The 18,302-nt window shown below is 37.8% G+C and overlaps 1 protein-coding gene across 2 annotated transcripts in view; it reads right to left on the reverse strand.

Annotated features, from left to right (window-relative positions):
- The window catches only part of POLR3B (RNA polymerase III subunit B), an 87,980-nt gene that overhangs the window by 43,134 nt on the left and 26,544 nt on the right, over positions 1–18,302 (reverse strand). For both annotated transcript variants that reach the window (XM_075754009.1, XM_075754019.1), the window contains exons 13-18: positions 12,712–12,873; positions 9,216–9,416; positions 6,093–6,255; positions 3,966–4,119; positions 1,890–1,964; positions 1,029–1,127 (exon numbers count right to left, since the gene is read on the reverse strand). In XM_075754009.1, the coding sequence (XP_075610124.1) occupies positions 1,029–1,127; positions 1,890–1,964; positions 3,966–4,119; positions 6,093–6,255; positions 9,216–9,416; positions 12,712–12,873 (854 nt within the window). The remainder of the gene's footprint in view (positions 1–1,028; positions 1,128–1,889; positions 1,965–3,965; positions 4,120–6,092; positions 6,256–9,215; positions 9,417–12,711; positions 12,874–18,302) is intronic.

Genomic DNA, 18,302 nt, shown 5'->3' on the forward strand with positions numbered 1-18,302 from the left:
GTCTTCAAAAGCCTGGGCAGGAGCGATACAATTTAATTAGCAGAGTTAATGCATTTCATTTGGCAAAGGTTAAAGATAACTGAAGGTCTCATCCAACTCCACTGAAATCAATGATGTATTTCTATTGGCTTCTGTGAGTACTTGACCAGGACAGAGCACGTAGAAAATGCATTTTCTGCATAAATCTACTGATCAAACATTTCATGGATATAACTTCTCACACCTTATATGCAGCCTTCAGTTGACAGGATATTGTCAGAGAAACATTAAAAAAAAAGAAAGAAGACAGGAGGACTTAAATTAAAATAATGCTTCCTTTAATGTGGGCTCTCTAATCACAAGACAGAGGAAAACAAAAAAACCAAGCACCAGGTCCTTTATATACATAGGAAACACAACAAATGTGGAAATCTTTCTAAATGAAAATCACATATCAGGAATGGGTTGAACATAGGTGGTAAAGAATACATAGAATGATACTGACATTTTTATCAGGGCCCATTAATACATCCAAAAGTCAACGGGAAGGTCTCATTCCAATACTTCAGACATTTAGTGTAAGCAGGTTGACTAAGGTCCCTCTACAGCCATAAGAGAGAGAGATTTTTTCCAAATGACAATTACATGCTACGATCATCATTTAACACGTGGAATCATTTACCTTCTGGATTCCTATTGTATAAAATTACTTATGATGAGCAGCCCAATGATTAGAACAACCACAACAACAAAAAGCCACATCCAGAGAAACAAAGGATATATCTTTATGTTTTTTGTATTTTTGAGAGTTAGGAACAGATCTCCCAAAACCCAAAAGCTAAACCGTTTTTTGTAACTATTCCAAGGATAATTTAGGATGTCTGTAAACAAATTTCTTTCTTTAGCTTTCATCTGGAATCATTTCAACCATTAGCGGGGAAGCAGTGCGTATGTGTGAAAACAGTAACATTATTAATATGCTTGCATTTCAGTGAGTCACCCTATGAAAGTTTCTCCTGTACCAGTGTTTAGTCTGAATGTGTACTTACTTATTAATTGTATGTTCATATAGTGCAATGTTACAGTCATTTTCTTCATTCACATCCAAATATTCAACAAGGCCTTCATGCAAGAAGTCTTCAAAATTCCTACAGTTAAATTAAACAATTACATTAGAAGTATTGTCTTTTATTTCTGCAAAAATAAAACTACATAATACATATATGGAAGGAATGTAATGTGTAGGACAAACTGGAGAAATACTTTTACATGAAAAGTTCTGTATATTTTTCATATTTAAAGAAAACTATTTTTTTTAATTAATCCCCTTGACCATTCACTGCTTCACACAGTCTGACTGACTAATGTTACTTATTTGAACAACTAAATAAATTTTTCCTGTATGTACTCATCATCACTACAAATGTAGGCAAATATAAAGGTAATCTAATAAGTTTTTGTGATGATTTTGCAAAATTTAGTTAAAGCTAAATTTAAATGCTTTTGTGTGTGGTTTTTTAAACACCCAAACTAAGAATTTGCAAGGAGTTTCAAAATTAATTCTGAATGTGCCTAGTTGAGGGCGGTCAAGTCGATATTCCTTTGAAGTGTTTGATTTTTCAATCAGGAGAAGGACAATAGTGCCTCAGGCCTTCCGCTTGGAGAAAGATGAGGCTGTGAGATGTATTTATTCTGTATAATCTCCAAATATCATAGCAGTAACAAAATAAGACGACCAGACTTAATTTGACTTCAAACAGAAAACCTCCAATACACTGATTATTCATTTATACAGGACAGTAGACTTCTCTACACAGCTGACCCCAAGATTGTGAAATACTGACTGACTGAAGTATTTCTGCACAGTATTTGCTTAGTGACGATGAATATGGTCTACTTGAATTGTGTACCTGTATCCCTGAGCCAGTTCTTCCATATGCTTGTTTGTAACTGCAGGTTTTTGCTTCTTGACAATTATGTAGGGTCTACAATTAAAAAAAAAAATTATCATAGCAAATACTTAGGCAGGTAGCTTGGGTAACTTAATTTACACTTACATTAAGAACTCTGCCTATGCACAACCTATTTTATAAACCACTTTTAAAATTTATCTACCTTTAACTGATATAGCCACGTAAATACGACCAGTAATTATTCATACCTTGGTTTGATACACAGATATCCTGAACTGACATATTGTCTGTGAAGTACCCAAAAAGTGTACAAGAAAAATTAAGATTTCAATGTGAAGGAGGAGGCCCTTTCTTTCCCCCCTCTAAATCTTTAAATTAACATTTTATAAGTTTTACTCACACATTTTGTTGATGGCTTTAAGAGATATAAGATTTCCCAAACTACAAAGCTAAGAACAGCATTAAGTTCTATGGATACTGCAGGGACTGCAACACTGAGCGAACAGTTTGTGCTCAAGTGTCCACATGCAAGAATGTATTTTGCTGTTACTTACATGATGTAAAGCACAGTCATTTACTATGGGTGACCTCAGATGAATCCATAAATTTCAACAGCACATGGATCTCTGAAGGCTTCCTTACAGCAAGAAAACACTGACACAAAGGATGGCATGCAAGAATGAAACGTCAAGGGCTGTTGCTATTTGGACAAGCTGCTCTTATAAAGAGCAGCAAATAGCTACAAGATACTTGTGGAGTCCCCTCTGAAGTCTAAATAATTGTTCGAAGACTAATGAGCACTTTTAAATGGTTAATAGGGATATCTGAACAATTGCAGGGTGGGGGGGGGTGCCACAAAGCAAACTTGGTAAACTCCTGGAAATCCACATGATTTCACTTGTCTGTATTTTACAAACTGAAAGTTTTGCTGCATCTCCAAACCTGCAGCATGGCCAATACTAGCCCTCACTGGAAAAGTGATTTCTCAGCCACTGAATATGCCCCTACTCTGGATCTCTTGACCATGATTAACTGACGGTTTGCTCATATACTATTTTGAAGCCTCTAGCGTGCCTCAAACTGCATTCAGCATGCTCTGAGATTCAGTTAATGAATAAGGTGGAATGGCAACCATAGTTTTTAAAGTATGCACAAAATATGCACACAGCTAGTCAATGCTAAAATATGCATATATTTATTAACTCATTGTGCCTCTCCCAATCTCTGCTTTGTTCATCTTTTATGCTTTGTTCTTTAGGCTAATTACTTGGGCCTGGAGATGTTTTACTTGTAAATAACCTACCACAGTGCTGCCATAATCTGACTGGAGTCTCTACTTACTACTATGTATCAACCTTTCTATCTCAAAATATTATGTTCCACTCTTTCTCAGTCTAGCCACCCAATTCCTTTTTGCTTTCCTCTGTGACATGCCTGTTATTCAGGTACTCCTTCTGTGTAAGTAAGAGCATAAGCATCTCAAGGCAAAGACCTTCATTATAGGTTTATCGAATTCCCTACCTGCTTAAGGGTAAACAATGAAATAAACCAAAATTGTGAGATGTATTCCTTGGTATTACAGCAACAAGTATGCACGCCTGAGTAAGTTTTGTACCAGAAGTAAAGGCCCTTGAAGAGTAGCTTCTCATTCTAAAATGTGGTATCACACCCATGGGATATCAGGCAAGTGGCTTCTTGTTTCTTGCTTCACAGTAAGCAAAAAATCCCTCCAAAGACATAGGACGTTACTAGAGTTGCCAATCAGGTTGATTTTGAAAAAGAAAAAGGGAGGGGGGCATTAAAGAAGATAGAAGAAACATTTTGTTTTGAGTTTTGTTTACAGATAAAATAGATTTATTTGGGCTTTTTTATTTTTTAAGTTGCTGACTATATAATATGTTTCTCAAATCTGTCTGTTTTGCATGAGGGCTATTTAAGGAGAAAAGATATGCTCAAAGGCCCTACTGAATTTGCTTAAATCTGTACTTGTGAAAATCTCAGCCCAGAGATACAGTGCATAAAACAGTGTTTATAGTAAGTTCACTAGTGAAATAATTCTGATGAGATGTTTACCTGCACAGTCTCCCTCCATCAGAGGAAATGTAAACACATCTGTCAGAAAGATTTGTAGAGATGGAAACAAATTCATTGATATAACCTGCTCGACGCATTATCCGAAACGTGTTGACTAATTTCTGATGATCACGTATGACACCAAGGATGTTACCTATTCAGAAAAAGAATAAATTCATGGTACATTCTTAGCATATCTGAAACTCTGCTTACAAATTCTGATCACATCTAGCATACACAGAAGTACTTTCTACGTGCAAATAATAAGAGTTGTCATAAAATTTCCCGTTTCTGACATGAATAAGAATTGGCTCTTTTTTCTCTCAGTAAACATAAAAAAAAGCATCAGAATTTCACAGGTCATTTATCTGTTTGCCTCCAAATAGCTTCAGAAACCAAATGGTGTGCTTCATCCAGCTTTCTTCAAACACGGTTCTGCTCAGGTGCCCATTTACCAATTAGCGTACAAGCAAACAAGACTTCTGAAGCCTGCAATTTCACCTGTACTGGAACGGATCCAAGGTTTCCAAGAACAGACCAAGCAACTGTCCTGCTGCCTTGGCAGAAATTTTAGAAAGATATGATATTTTTGATATATGTGATCACTCACAGCAGCACCAAAATTACTCATTCAGGAATTTAGCTCCACAAGCCATTGCTATCTTAGAAGGGCACTTTAGCACGTACTTAAGTATTGTGATGCATGATGAACAAACGAGTAAAATTCATTTAAAGAGTCACCTGACCAAAGTAATCTTAATATATAAAATATAAATAAGGATGGTGTCATTTTAAACAAAACTTTAAAGGAGGAGACAAAGCATGATATTTTAGGGAGTTTATAAGACAATCCAAAGGTCTTTATAGCTTAAAGGATTTGTACTTAACAGATTTTCTGCCCTCTTAGATGACAAGTTTAAATCAGAATCAAGTCAGCCATCCACAAGACTGATTTTTTTTTATGGATTAAACCCACAAACTAGTAGATTGAACAGTAAATTGTTTTGCCTCACTTAGTACAAGATCATCTACATTTGGGAAGATAACCATCTTGTTTCATACCACAGATTGAGCTTGTAAAGGAAGAATCGAGTATTTCTGCTCTGCACTCCTCCTTGGACCATAAAACAAGACAGAAAAGAGTGCATGTGGTTTCACTGAACCTTATCTTTAACATACTGCTACAGAAAAGCAGAGCAAAGGAACGCAGTTTGGTCAAGTGTTGCTTTTATGTTACGGGGAAAAGGCAGGATTGAAGAACAACTGCTGTTTAATTCAAAGGTAAATGGAGAACTTATTCATGGTGACAGACATTAAATACTAGTCCCTGGAAGTGGATGCTGTTGACAAAAGGCTATTTTTAAATCACAGTTGTAGTTTTTAAAATGTCAGTATTTTGAAATCTGATATCATAGTACCTGTTGATTTAGAAACTCTAAAAGGTCAGTTGTAAGAGGAACATAAGCGTGCAGCTGCAAAGCACATATCATTCCTTTAACAAAGAGGCCTGTTTTCCAAGGTCTAATTTCTTCTAATCATTCACAAAGCAAGTTGCTCTTTAAAAGGTAGTTTTAAAGAGAATAGCATTGCTAAACTTTGCAAACAATTCACGTTTCCTTTCTGTTTTAAAGGCACTTGCATGAATATGTACAAAAATAGATAAAGATTACAGTAAAATTAAATACTTCCTGTGAATGAAGCTCTGAATTTGTAAATTTAAGTTATTACAAATTTAGCAGCGTTATTCTCTTATTTTGAAAGTACTTTATGAATGGCCTCTCATTTGCTGAGTGCCTGGAAAAACAAACAAATCTGTAATAGAACACATATTTTTGTGCCTATTTATCCAAGTGTGCTTAAAAACAGTACTAAAATTTGAAAAAGCTTCCATTTCCCAGCTACACACATTTGCAGTCAGAGTTCTGAGGACGCAACTTCAGACAACTAAGTGCCATCATCTGGCCTATCTACTCTGCCTAATCCTATCAAAATATTTACAGATGAAATTATCTACACCTGGAAAATGGCATCTGTGGTTGACTGTGCTCCAAAAACCGTTGGAGGGCTTCCGAAGCCTAACTCTCCATCAGCAACAAATCAGAGTCGGACTGCTGAAAAGTTACATACCGTTAAGGAAAACAAGGAACACATTTGGATATGAAAGTTCTTCACCACAGAGCAAGTTGACATCTTCAACTCCAAGATTACTGGCTAATTTAATAATCGGGCCATCTTCCATATCTGTAGTAATGTGAGTCATGAGGGCGAGGTTTTTAACCAAACCACAAGCCTAAAATAAAAAAATACATCTTTTATCCATTTTATTCCAAAGTATTAATATTATACATCTTTTTCTTACAAAACTGTACTTATGAACAACAACAAAGTCAAAAGTATAAAGTGAAAGAAATTAAACAAATTACACTGAAAATTGGGAAAGAAGCAAGAAAGAAATTTCTATATCACACTGAGATGTAATGTTTTAGCATTTACAAACTAATAAAAAATGCAGGCGATGAAGTTGTAGTTCTTAAGTTATCCATCCATGTTTAACCCTGTATTTCTCTCTTCATTGTAACAGCTACTTAGAAGCATAATGGAAATACAACATCAGTCTATCATTTTGCCAGATATCCTGTATGTTCAAACACAAACTTTACCATTTTAAAATGAAAAATATCCAAGTATCTTATGCAATGCAATTTTATTTCAGCCGCTTAATGAGACTAGCTCATACTGACTACATATTTATGCCAGAAAGTTCAGAGTTCCTCCAGTACATTCTATACAGAAAAAAAGAAGAAAGAAGGAAGAAGAAAGAAGGAAGAAGAAAGAAGGAAGAAGAAAGAAGGAAGAAGAAAGAAGGAAGAAGAAAGAAGGAAGAAGAAAGAAGGAAGAAGGAAGAAGGAAGAAGGAAGAAGGAAGAAGGAAGAAGGAAGAAGGAAGAAGGAAGAAGGAAGAAGGAAGAAGGAAGAAGGAAGAAGGAAGAAGGAAGAAGGAAGAAGGAAGAAGGAGAAGGAAGAAGGAAGAAGGAAGAAGGAAGAAGGAGAAGGAAGAAGGAGAAGGAAGAAGGAGAAGGAAGAAGGAGAAGGAAGAAGGAGAAGGAAGAAGGAGAAGGAAGAAGGAGAAGGAAGAAGGAGAAGGAAGAAGGAGAAGGAAGAAGGAGAAGGAAGAAGGAGAAGGAAGAAGGAGAAGGAAGAAGGAGAAGGAAGAAGGAGAAGGAAGAAGGAGAAGGAAGAAGGAGAAGGAAGAAGGAGAAGGAAGAAGGAGAAGGAAGAAGGAGAAGGAAGAAGGAGAAGGAAGAAGGAGAAGGAAGAAGAAGAAGGAAGAAGAAGAAGGAAGAAGAAGAAGGAAGAAGAAGAAGGAAGAAGAAGAAGGAAGAAGAAGAAGGAAGAAGAAAGAAGGAAGAAGAAAGAAGGAAGAAGAAAGAAGGAAGAAGAAAGAAGGAAGAAGGAAGAAGGAAGAAGGAAGAAGGAAGAAGGAGAAGGAAGAAGGAAGAAGGGAGAAGGAAGAAGGAGAAGGAAGAAGGAGAAGGAAGAAGGAGAAGGAAGAAGGAGAAGGAAGAAGGAGAAGGAAGAAGGAGAAGGAAGAAGGAGAAGGAAGAAGGAGAAGGAAGAAGGAGAAGGAAGAAGGAGAAGGAAGAAGGAGAAGGAAGAAGGAGAAGGAAGAAGGAGAAGGAAGAAGGAGAAGGAAGAAGGAGAAGGAAGAAGGAGAAGGAAGAAGGAGAAGGAAGAAGGAGAAGGAAGAAGGAGAAGGAAGAAGAAGAAGGAAGAAGAAGAAGGAAGAAGAAGAAGGAAGAAGAAGAAGGAAGAAGAAGAAGGAAGAAGAAAGAAGGAAGAAGAAAGAAGGAAGAAGAAAGAAGGAAGAAGAAAGAAGGAAGAAGAAAGAAGGAAGAAGGAAGAAGGAAGAAGGAAGAAGGAAGAAGGAAGAAGGAAGAAGGAAGAAGGAAGAAGGAGAAGGAAGAAGGAGAAGGAAGAAGGAGAAGGAAGAAGGAGAAGGAAGAAGGAGAAGGAAGAAGGAGAAGGAAGAAGGAGAAGGAAGAAGGAGAAGGAAGAAGGAGAAGGAAGAAGGAGAAGGAAGAAGGAGAAGGAAGAAGGAGAAGGAAGAAGGAGAAGGAAGAAGGAGAAGGAAGAAGGAGAAGGAAGAAGGAGAAGGAAGAAGGAGAAGGAAGAAGGAGAAGGAAGAAGGAGAAGGAAGAAGGAGAAGGAAGAAGGAGAAGGAAGAAGGAGAAGGAAGAAGGAGAAGGAAGAAGGAGAAGGAAGAAGGAGAAGGAAGAAGGAGAAGGAAGAAGGAGAAGGAAGAAGAAGAAGGAAGAAGAAGAAGGAAGAAGAAGAAGGAAGAAGAAGAAGGAAGAAGAAGAAGGAAGAAAAAGAAGGAAGAAAAAGAAGGAAGAAAAAGAAGGAAGAAAAAGAAGGAAGAAAAAGAAGGAAAAAGAAGGAAAAAGAAGAAAAAAGAAGAAAAAAGAAGGAAAAAGAAGGAAAAAGAAGGAAAAAGAAGGAAAAAGAAGGAAAAAGAAGGAAAAAGAAGGAAAAAGAAGGAAAAAGAAGGAAAAAGAAGGAAAAAGAAGGAAAAAGAAGGAAAAAGAAGGAAAAAGAAGGAAAAAGAAGGAAAAAGAAGGAAAAAGAAGGAAAAAGAAGAAAAAAGAAGAAAAAAGAAGAAAAAAGAAGAAAAAAGAAGAAAAAAGAAGAAAAAAGAAGAAAAAAGAAGAAAAAAGAAGAAAAAAGACTGTCAGCATAATTTTTTGGTTGAAATAGCTGGATGATGTCTTTAAAGTAAAACATACAAAGGTGTTTTTCTTCATCAAGCTAAAGGCTAAAGCTGTTTCTGTAATAATATACATTGCTAGAAAAATTGCAGGTTGATGCTGCAACTTCAAAACAGAACGTTACAGAACAAAGGGATAAAAGTTTAGGACTCCTCTCTTTCTGCTCTGATCAAAAGAAAGCAAGTAGCTGTGCTGCAAAAACGGGAAGCCTCATGTCATTCTCATACAGCCAAATGATTTCTGAACAGTTTCCAGCCAGTCCACTCAGGTAGGAGAAAAAAGGCAATATAGTAAGGAGGATCAGGATACAAATAGATGGATGGGAGAAGGTACACAAGTTGTGTTATCAGGCTGAGGATAATTTATCTCTCCAAAAACCTCCTCATCAGAATTCTTCCTCTGATGGAGGACCACCTGCTTAAAAATAAACAGTGTCTCCACTCCTCAGGACAAGAAATACTGAAAGCAAAAGAGAAGTTCCTCACCTCTCCTTCAGGAGTGTCAGATGGGCAGAGCATCCCCCACTGAGATGGTTGTAGTGACCGAGGACCACTCACTTTCCTTGTCTTTTCAAACTGAGAAGAGATTCTAGTCATCATTCCCAGAGCAGATATGTAAGACAAGCGGGACAATACTTGTGTCACACCTTGGCGGTCCATTTTAAATCTCTTCAGAGACCAATTTCCCTGCAGAATAAAGTTTTAAAAAAGTTATTGCAGTTTATCCCTGTCTTGACACTACATGTCTTTTTTCAGTATCTAGACAGAATGATATCTGAGGAGCTCTGCAAAGCAAATGTTGCTCATTTATACTAAACAAGTTCCTAATTACCTATCTGGATATAAAGTACCAGTTATAACATACTTGTCCTAAGTATTAAAAAAAGTTGAAACAAAAGAACTGCTCTTTCAGATGAGAGGCTACTTTGCTATTATATATTCAATCACACAAAGATTCTTAATCATCTGTCCCTCACAGGTAAATTAATACCCAAATTTAGCTAAATTATGTTATTTTCTGTTCTCCCTTTATGTATTTTTTCAAGTATTTTAAAAAAAAATATTCTGAGTGAAATGTGCTTTTACAATAGATTCCACAAACTTTCAGTTCTGCCTTTTTTGTGATTTGTTATTTTTGTAGGAAAGACAGGTTTTTATGCTGGGGAAGTCTGACATCAAAGCTGTCTGTACTTTCTTGAAGCCTTCTGGTTTCAAAATCAAGAGGAAAAAGACTCACTGATGTGTCTTCTCACAGAAGAAGGGGGGGTGGTTAGGTCTATCCAACTTCTCTGGTAGGATTATATCAAATATGAAATGCAAAATCCATGCGTACGTCAGAGGTTTTATGTTTCAGGACTGTCACAGGCAATATCACTTGTGGTTTTAATTAGGAGAACAGAAGAGTTCAGGACACAATTATCTTTCCATTCCAAGCAGATTTAATAATCTGTACTGTAAGATCTTGAAATCTGGTGCTGCAATTTTGACTTCATGACATCTACTCCATATACAATTCCCAGTACCTGAGTCAGTGCTTACAGCAAATTTCTGTCCCAATTACTACTATTTACCCCAGCCACCATGTTACTGGTCAGTCCAAAGACAATGAAGATATCAAAGCTAACACTTTCCCAAGGATTGCCTTCTGCTAATTCCTGTAGCCTTTTTGATAACCTCAGCTCACCAATTCTAACAAATTATTTGGAGCTCACTTGCTGTACTACACTGAAATCCTTTTGGAGGGTGATTTGCTTGGCTTCTTTATTTATACATTAACAGCACAATCCCATTTTGTGATGAACAACAAGAAACTATCACCCATCTGAATGATTTTGCTATTTGCTTTCACTAGAGAAGACTATCAAATAGTCTGCAGAACTTCCCTTTCTTTCCTTGTTACAGGAAGTGGGAAGACATAATGACCAACGGCGAGTCAGTCAAAAGAAACCTGTCCACTTGCTCAACCTTCTCGGGAAGGGTTCACTCACTGACCATTTTATTCTTTAAGGACTGAGAGTTATCAGAATATAAATGGAAGAATACAATAAATGAGTAGGTTTTCCTCATGCTAGAAATGATTGCATCTGCAGTATAAACTAGCACGTATTTTCTTCTTCACTGCCCAGAAGGCTGTGAAATCTCAAAGACTGGAGGAACAGGGAGGTAAAAATGCTGTCTGAAGAACTAATATGAAAAATTCTTCGTGCTTTGGAAGTGACAGACTGACTCCTTCAAAAGTTGTCCAAAAAACCCCAAAATGGGGCCAAGGCTGTTGTGACACCATCCCCAGTGGAGAACTTCCTACTGAAAACTCCTGTGAACTGAAGGTTGCTCCCTCAGCAGCATCAGATGATTCTGCAGACGCTGAAATATCTATTAGGCCTGTGGCATTACTGCCTGACCTACCGTCTCTTCTGGTATTTTCCATGGTAAAAAGACGACCTATCACTGAACACCACTGTACAGTTGATGCTGTAGTGCTACAAATTCTTTTGCATGCTACTGGTGTAATTATGAATCTGCCGAGTTACTTCATGCTCTTTGAGACTATCATTGAAGCATTCTGGAGAGATTGGAGATTTTTGTTTCCAAGAATGATTTTTATGGTATTTGCTTAATCTCTTGAATAGTATGCACTGGGCATTGTTCCTGAGAAATTATTTTCAATGCTTAAGAGCAGATGGTGTTTAACTGCTTATATGGCAGCAAAAAAAAAGTCCAAAGATAGTGGAAGAAGGAAGACTTTACAATATTTACTGAATAGTTTGCAGATTTATCTCTGTCAGTCCAAATGGAAAAACTGGCACCAGCTAGAAGAAAGCACTAGCATTTAGAGAAACAAATCTGTCAATTGTTTTGGTTACGTGCACTGTAGAGATTTAACTACATTTGGGGCACTCAAAATTAAATAGTGATAAGCTTCAACGCTGGGATTTGTAAGTAACAGACTGTTGGTGGTTTTGGATGCAATTTGTGGAGTTAATTTTGTTTACAAGAACTGAAGAAAAACCTCAGTTTCATGCTAGGCAGAAAAGCCCTCTCAAGAGTTCCAAAGATTAAAAATTATTTAAGTTGCAGAATTCTTACCAGCTACTAAAATACTTAGACTAATCTAATTTTCTTAAAAATCATTGATTTCAAAGTAATTCACAAGCTAGTAGCTAGATTTCAGGAACCATTGCACAAACTGCTCTTTGCAGATGTGTGAGGTAAAAGACAAAGTTAGTAACTGTATTTTTGTTCTTGTCCACCAGCACGAATGAAAATCTCCATTCTAGTAGAAGGTAGACACAGGCTAAAATCTAACCAAGACAAATATTTAAAGGCCTAATTATGGGGTTTTTTTTGCAATAATACAGCATGTAGCAGTTTTCCGTTAAGTAGTTCAATATCATTAGCAGAGAAGTACTAATTTCTGTGCTGCAAATTTGCTTATACTAGCAACTTCATATGAATAAAAAAGCACCACCCTCAAAGAGCTCAAAATTCAGCTTTTTTTCCTCTTTCTTTTTGCCTACGCACTCCTCCCCCCAGTTGTCTTCTGTTCATGATGTTTTCCTGCTGTTTTTCAACCTCCTTTTGGACATATGATGTAACCTGACCCTAGCTAAATCCAGATAATAAAAAATACCAAATACCATGAACCACATAGTCAAGTAGAACCTAGAAGACAGCAAGTTGGATAAATACAAACATGATCACTATTTTAAATTTGCTTGTTTCTACTATTCCTTCACAAACACCAAAACATCACTTTGAAATAAATGGTGAAATAAAAAGTGGTTTGATGATTAATGATTCTTCAGTGAATTCCAAAAGCCCAGCCCGTGACAGAGTTTTGCAATTTTGATCTATAAAGAATGTAAATAGATTTGCTTTCATGACTAAAGACAGCAGAGTCATCAGAACAAAATTTACACATTTCCATCATTCACTATGGTGGAAAAACTTTACATACCAGAACGAAAACAAAAGTACTTACTGTGGAGATGGCATTGACCATGCCATTGGTGATTTGGTCTTGACGCATATGCTTCACCACATCAAACTGAGCTGCACGTTGCTTGGGGATAACCTGGTCAGCAATCTTTTTCAGTTCAGAGTTAAATTTTTTGAACAAATCTTCAAACAGAAGAGAAAGAAGCTGGAAATACAAAACAATTGGATCAAGGGAAAAATTATACTTCTCCAGGTCTGGGAAATGGGGGGAAGGGGTGGGCAGGGAGAAACACACATTTAATATTTCTACCTTTATACTTCTTGTCAGTTAAAAAATATCCTGTTTCTCAAATGATATTTTTCTCACAAGTTTTTTGCCTTGTTAAATTGAAGTGCAATATTAGAGAAATTATTTCATAGTAGAAAGCAAATTAAGTAGAATAATGGCCTAAGTCTATGAATTTATCCCTTTTTGGTTTGCTTTAATCCTTCCTTCACAATATCTTAGCATACCCATCCATCTCTATGCTATCCATTTACTAATTGTTTTCCCTAAGCTGCTACATTATAATCCAGTTGATCTACTTCTTCTTTCCCAAAGTCACAAACTCTTTTAAAGATTTAATACCCTAAATGTACAACCCTGAATTACACACAAGATTTGGAGGCAATACCAGCTTCTCTCCTAATACTGGATGGCATAACAGCAGTAAAGCAGTAAGGGAAGAGTTACTTTGAGATATTCTATTATTAAAAGTGAAAAAGACTGTTTGGACTGCCCCTTCCCAGGAGGTATTTAAAATGGACAAGACAGAAACCCAAGTGACTGTAAGGGACCCTGAGGGGAAGCAACTCAGCAGCACAGAGTTTGGAAGCAGTGCACAGTTTGCTAGACCAGACTGAAGCACAAAAGGTCCATAGTTACCACTGCTGCTGGACAAGCAGAACTAAAAGAGATTTTTTAAGGGACTGAAAAGCAACCTTTGCTCTTGACAGCTGGCAAGACATATCTCAGGTTATGTAGGCAGCTTCCTCACTCAGACACACTTTTATCCTGCTACTTTCTGCCAATCACAATCTATGAAAAACCAATTACACCCACAGTGAGTTCACCTGGTTCAACACCTGCCATCTTTTTCTAGAAGTTCTACTATGTGGAAAGTGCAAGGCTCTTCCACATCCTTCCCTTGGGGAAAAAAAAAAAAAAAAAAGCATCTACAGTTTAAGCAAAGCAGCTACATAACACAGCTTACATAACACAGCTGAATTGGAAAAACCCCAGCAATACAATCCTTCAAAAATGCTGCAATTTAAACCAATTATTTCCTGTATATGTACATTAATTACTTCTACATCTTAAAAATAGCCATAAATGGAAAAGACTACCAAAGTTAGTGATCTGAGTTATTTTGCTCTCCAATCTGCTTTGCTTCTGCAGTTTGCTCAACCTGTCTTCACAGACACTAACAGCTTCCTAAAACACTTAAACTTGCATTACATGATACATTTTAAGTGTTCACAATGATTAACTTTGCAAGCAAGCAGTGTAAATTCTAAAACCTGGCAGTCCTGTTCTGAGACTCTTGTTTTACAGCAGCTTCAAGTGTCAGAAGAACTAAAAATGCAGCAGCTCCCAATGCCACAAATGGCCGCTCCCAGTGTACGAAGCACTATAGGGCTGAACAAGCTAGGTATTCAGCTACCACAAGCTAAGACATGCTGGAGTCAGTTGTACAATTTAATTTCTGTATGTGCAGAATTAAACTGAATTTTAACTGTCTCCATCAGATACAGTACCAACTTTTCCTTGCCTTCTGGAAACAAGAAAGCAAACATCTCATTCTTCTACCACTGGGGTGGGCCACTAGCCTTCATTTTCTTTCCTCTACCTATGTGCCCCAGCTGGGCTAACTAAGGCATATGGCAAATGACACTGTAAAGCAGCTAACTAAATTACAAGCTACCCTTTTCACTGGCATCACAAATGCATTTAAGAATAAAAAAATAACAAATAACACCTGGAAACTCAAGACGGACATCTGATTTGCAATAAAACACTCCCATTGGCCTTCATGAAGAGCAAGACTGGATTATATTTGACAGTCTACTCTACAAGACATAAGGCACACTTAGTGTTCAGTCACTAAATTGTAAAACCAGCAATAACACGCACTGTATGCTAACCTTTGACAAAAATGGAATCCTATTTCTGCTCTGGACAGACAGATTTTTCTGAAAACTGGTAAGTGGTTTTTAAACCTGTCCTTGGCATGGCAGAAGGTGTTAAAGACTCTCTTTCCCTTCCTGATGCTTGTAGTACCATTAGCATTTACAAGGCAATACCCTCTCACAACTGTCAGAAGAAATCCAGTCACCTGCAACTCACCTGCAATGTCACAGCCCATTTAAATCAGATTTCCATGAGAAATAAAATCATCTTTTATGAAGCATATTAGGAAGGAGAACCCACTGGAGCCTCCAAAAACTAGATTGCGAGGGAAGTATTTCAAAAGTAGGGAAAAAGTAAAAGGAAGGAATGTGCATAGTTTTAAGATGTCTGATAGTCTTGTTAAATAAGAACTAGACTCTTTTGAAAGAGTCTTCTATGACTGGAGTGCTAGAAAGGAAGGATACAGACTCTGCAGAAAGGACAGGCAGGGGAGAAGAGGAGAGGGTGTTGCCCTCTACGGCAATGACCAGCTCGAGTGCACAGAGCTCTGCCTGGGATGGATGAGGAGCCAACTGAGAGCTGACAGGTCAGGACTAAAGGGAGGGCAGGGTCAGGGTACATTATAGTAGGGGTCTGCTACAGGCCACCTGACCAAGAAGACAAAGCGGAGGAGGCCCTCTATAGACAGATAGAAGTGGCCTCACGTTCACAAGACCTGGTCCTCATGGGGGACTTCAATCACCCTCGTATCTGTTGGAGGGACAACACAGCAGGGCATAAGCAATCCAGGAGGTTCCTAGAATGCATCAATAACAACTTTCTTCTCCAAGTGACAGAGGAGCCAACAAGAGGTGCCATGCTGTATTTTGTTCTCACCAACAAGGAGGGGCTGGTGGGAAATGTGAAGCTCAAGGGCAGCCTTGGCTGCAGTGACCATGAAACGGTGGAGCTCAAGATCCTTAGGGCAGTGAGGAGGGTGCACAGCAAGCTCACAACCCTGCACTTCAGGAGAGCAGACTTTGGCCTCTCAGGTACCTGCTTGATAGAGTATCATGGGACAAAGCCCTGAAGAGGGGTCCAAGACAGCTGGTTAGCATTCAAGGATCGCCTCCTCCAAGCTCAGGAGCGATGCATCCCAACAAAGAGGAAGTCAGGCAAAACCACACAGAGGTCTGCACAGATGAACAAGGAGCTCCTGGAAAAACTCAAACAGAAAAAGGAAGCCTACAGAGGGTAGAAGCAAGGGAAGGTAGCCTGGGAGGAATACAGAGGAACTATCCGAGCAGCCACAACTTCTCCAGGCAACTTGTTCCAGTACTTCACCACCCTCACAGTAAAGAATTTCTTTCTAACATCTAATCTAAATCGACCCTCCTTTAGCTTGAACCCATTACCCCTTGTCCTGTCACTGTGCTCCCTGATAAATAGTCCCTCACCATCTTTCCTGTAGGCCCCCTTCAGGTACTGGTAAGCCGCAATTAGATCTCCCTGGAGCCTTCTTTTCTCCAAGCTGAACAATCCCAACTCTCTCAGCCTGTCAACATCCAAGTGGAATTGTTCAAGGCCAGGTTAGATGCGGTTTTGAGCAACCTGGTCTAGTGCAGGGTGTCCCTGCCCATGCGTGGAACTGGATGATCTTTAAGGTCCCTTCCAACCCAAACCATTCTATGATTCTATGAAATCAATCATGGCGTATATTTGATCTCAACAGGTTTGAGCAGGACTTAAACATTTAACAGAACATTTAAAAAAATTCACTCAGAAAATGTTTTTGTATTTGATTTCTTGATCACAAAATTTCAAAAATCTAATTCCACATGCCATAGGGATTATAAAGCCAAGCCATCCCTCCCCTTCTCTGAGCTAATAAAGTTACACCCCCAGTATGCCAACTCGCTACTATTTGTTGGTCTGAAAAGCGTCATACTTTGCTAATTTCACTCCCAGACTCTTGGTCTGTAAGAGCTCTGACTATCTGGCAAAGCAGAGTCTCACAATAACCACATTATTTAGGTCAAGAGCAAGTGATTAAAGAAAAAGGATGGAATGCCAGTGATAATATTCAATGGATTTCATAGTTAGTCCAGGGCCTTTCAGCCTGCTTCAGACAGGAGCACTAAAGACCAAATTATATTTAAGAAAAAAAAATACTGACAGCTCATCAATTGATTTTCATTGAAAATCCTAAGAAAAATTAATAAAGAAGTTAAGCTGCTGAAATACAGTTTCACCAATTAGCTTAATGTCAGAGAATTCTAATTAGGCGCCTTGAGATTGCTATTTAGCGTTTAAGCCTTTAGAGTGCCAAATTCTCCCTTTCACACAAACTGGTTGCAAAATTAAAGACATTAGGCAGCCTTAATTATATTATCAGAACAGCTGGGATTAGGCAATCTCTGAAGTCAAGGCGGTATTCTTTTGTCACAGGGTAGAAATCCCTTGCTTTCCAGGGTGCCGGATTTTGGTGCTGTTCCATATCTCACCCATACAAAGCAAGCTGCATTAGAAACAAAAAAAAATGAGGACAAAGAACAGAGTAATGCTTAGCAAATAATGAACACATTAAGGAAAGAGAAAAGGTAGGTGAAAAGATTAAGCCTGAAATCGGTAGGTTTTGCTAACACCTCAGCTGGCACCTGGCCTACCGAGCCTCTAGTGGCAGAAAGACTAAGAGAAAGCTCTGTAAACCAGCTTGGCTAGTGGATACAACTCTGTTATCTAAAGCTAAAGCACATTTCGTACTCTCTTGTCCCATGGGGTGTGAAATTAGCAGCTATTGTTTTCACACATTTTTATAAACACAATGCCTTTTATGTCTTTACATTGTCTAGATTGCTATGTTTTTCTCCTCACATGGGAATCTTTTCTTTTTTATTCTTTATTCAAATTTTAAATCAACAGGATTTTTATTCCAGGAACACACTGGCATTAAAAAAAAAAAAACACCAACCATTTTATCCACACAAAGTTTAGCTAAACACAAACATTTAGAAACTGGCAAAAAATCTCTACACTTTTTAGTCTGTAATCCAATCAAATTAATATTACACCAATAACGTGGCAGAGAGGAATTCAACTGTTCAGCTTGAAATGAGCTTTTAAAATACCACAAGGAAACCAGAACTACTCTTAATCAAGTGTTACAACCCCAACTGCATAGTTTGCCTTGATGTAAAAAAAAAATACGCATTGGCTTTGTTATGATGATCCTCCACATTTAAAACCTCTTCCCAGTTAATTTAAAATTACTTTGGTTGTTAACATCTGTGTGAGCAGAAGCCTTTTTTTTTTTTTACAGCTTGTAGAAAACCTTTTACCTGCTCTACTTTCTATCTCTAAAAATATTAGGGAAAAAACAAACTACTCCTTCAATCCAGTTAAATAAGAACAATACGATGACAAAGCAACAACTAGTTTTACCAATTACAGTCATCCTGAACTACAGCAACAACATTACAGCAGAA

This window comes from Balearica regulorum, chromosome 1 (genome assembly GCF_011004875.1).
Source record: "Balearica regulorum gibbericeps isolate bBalReg1 chromosome 1, bBalReg1.pri, whole genome shotgun sequence".
Classification (NCBI taxonomy): domain Eukaryota; kingdom Metazoa; phylum Chordata; class Aves; order Gruiformes; family Gruidae; genus Balearica; species Balearica regulorum.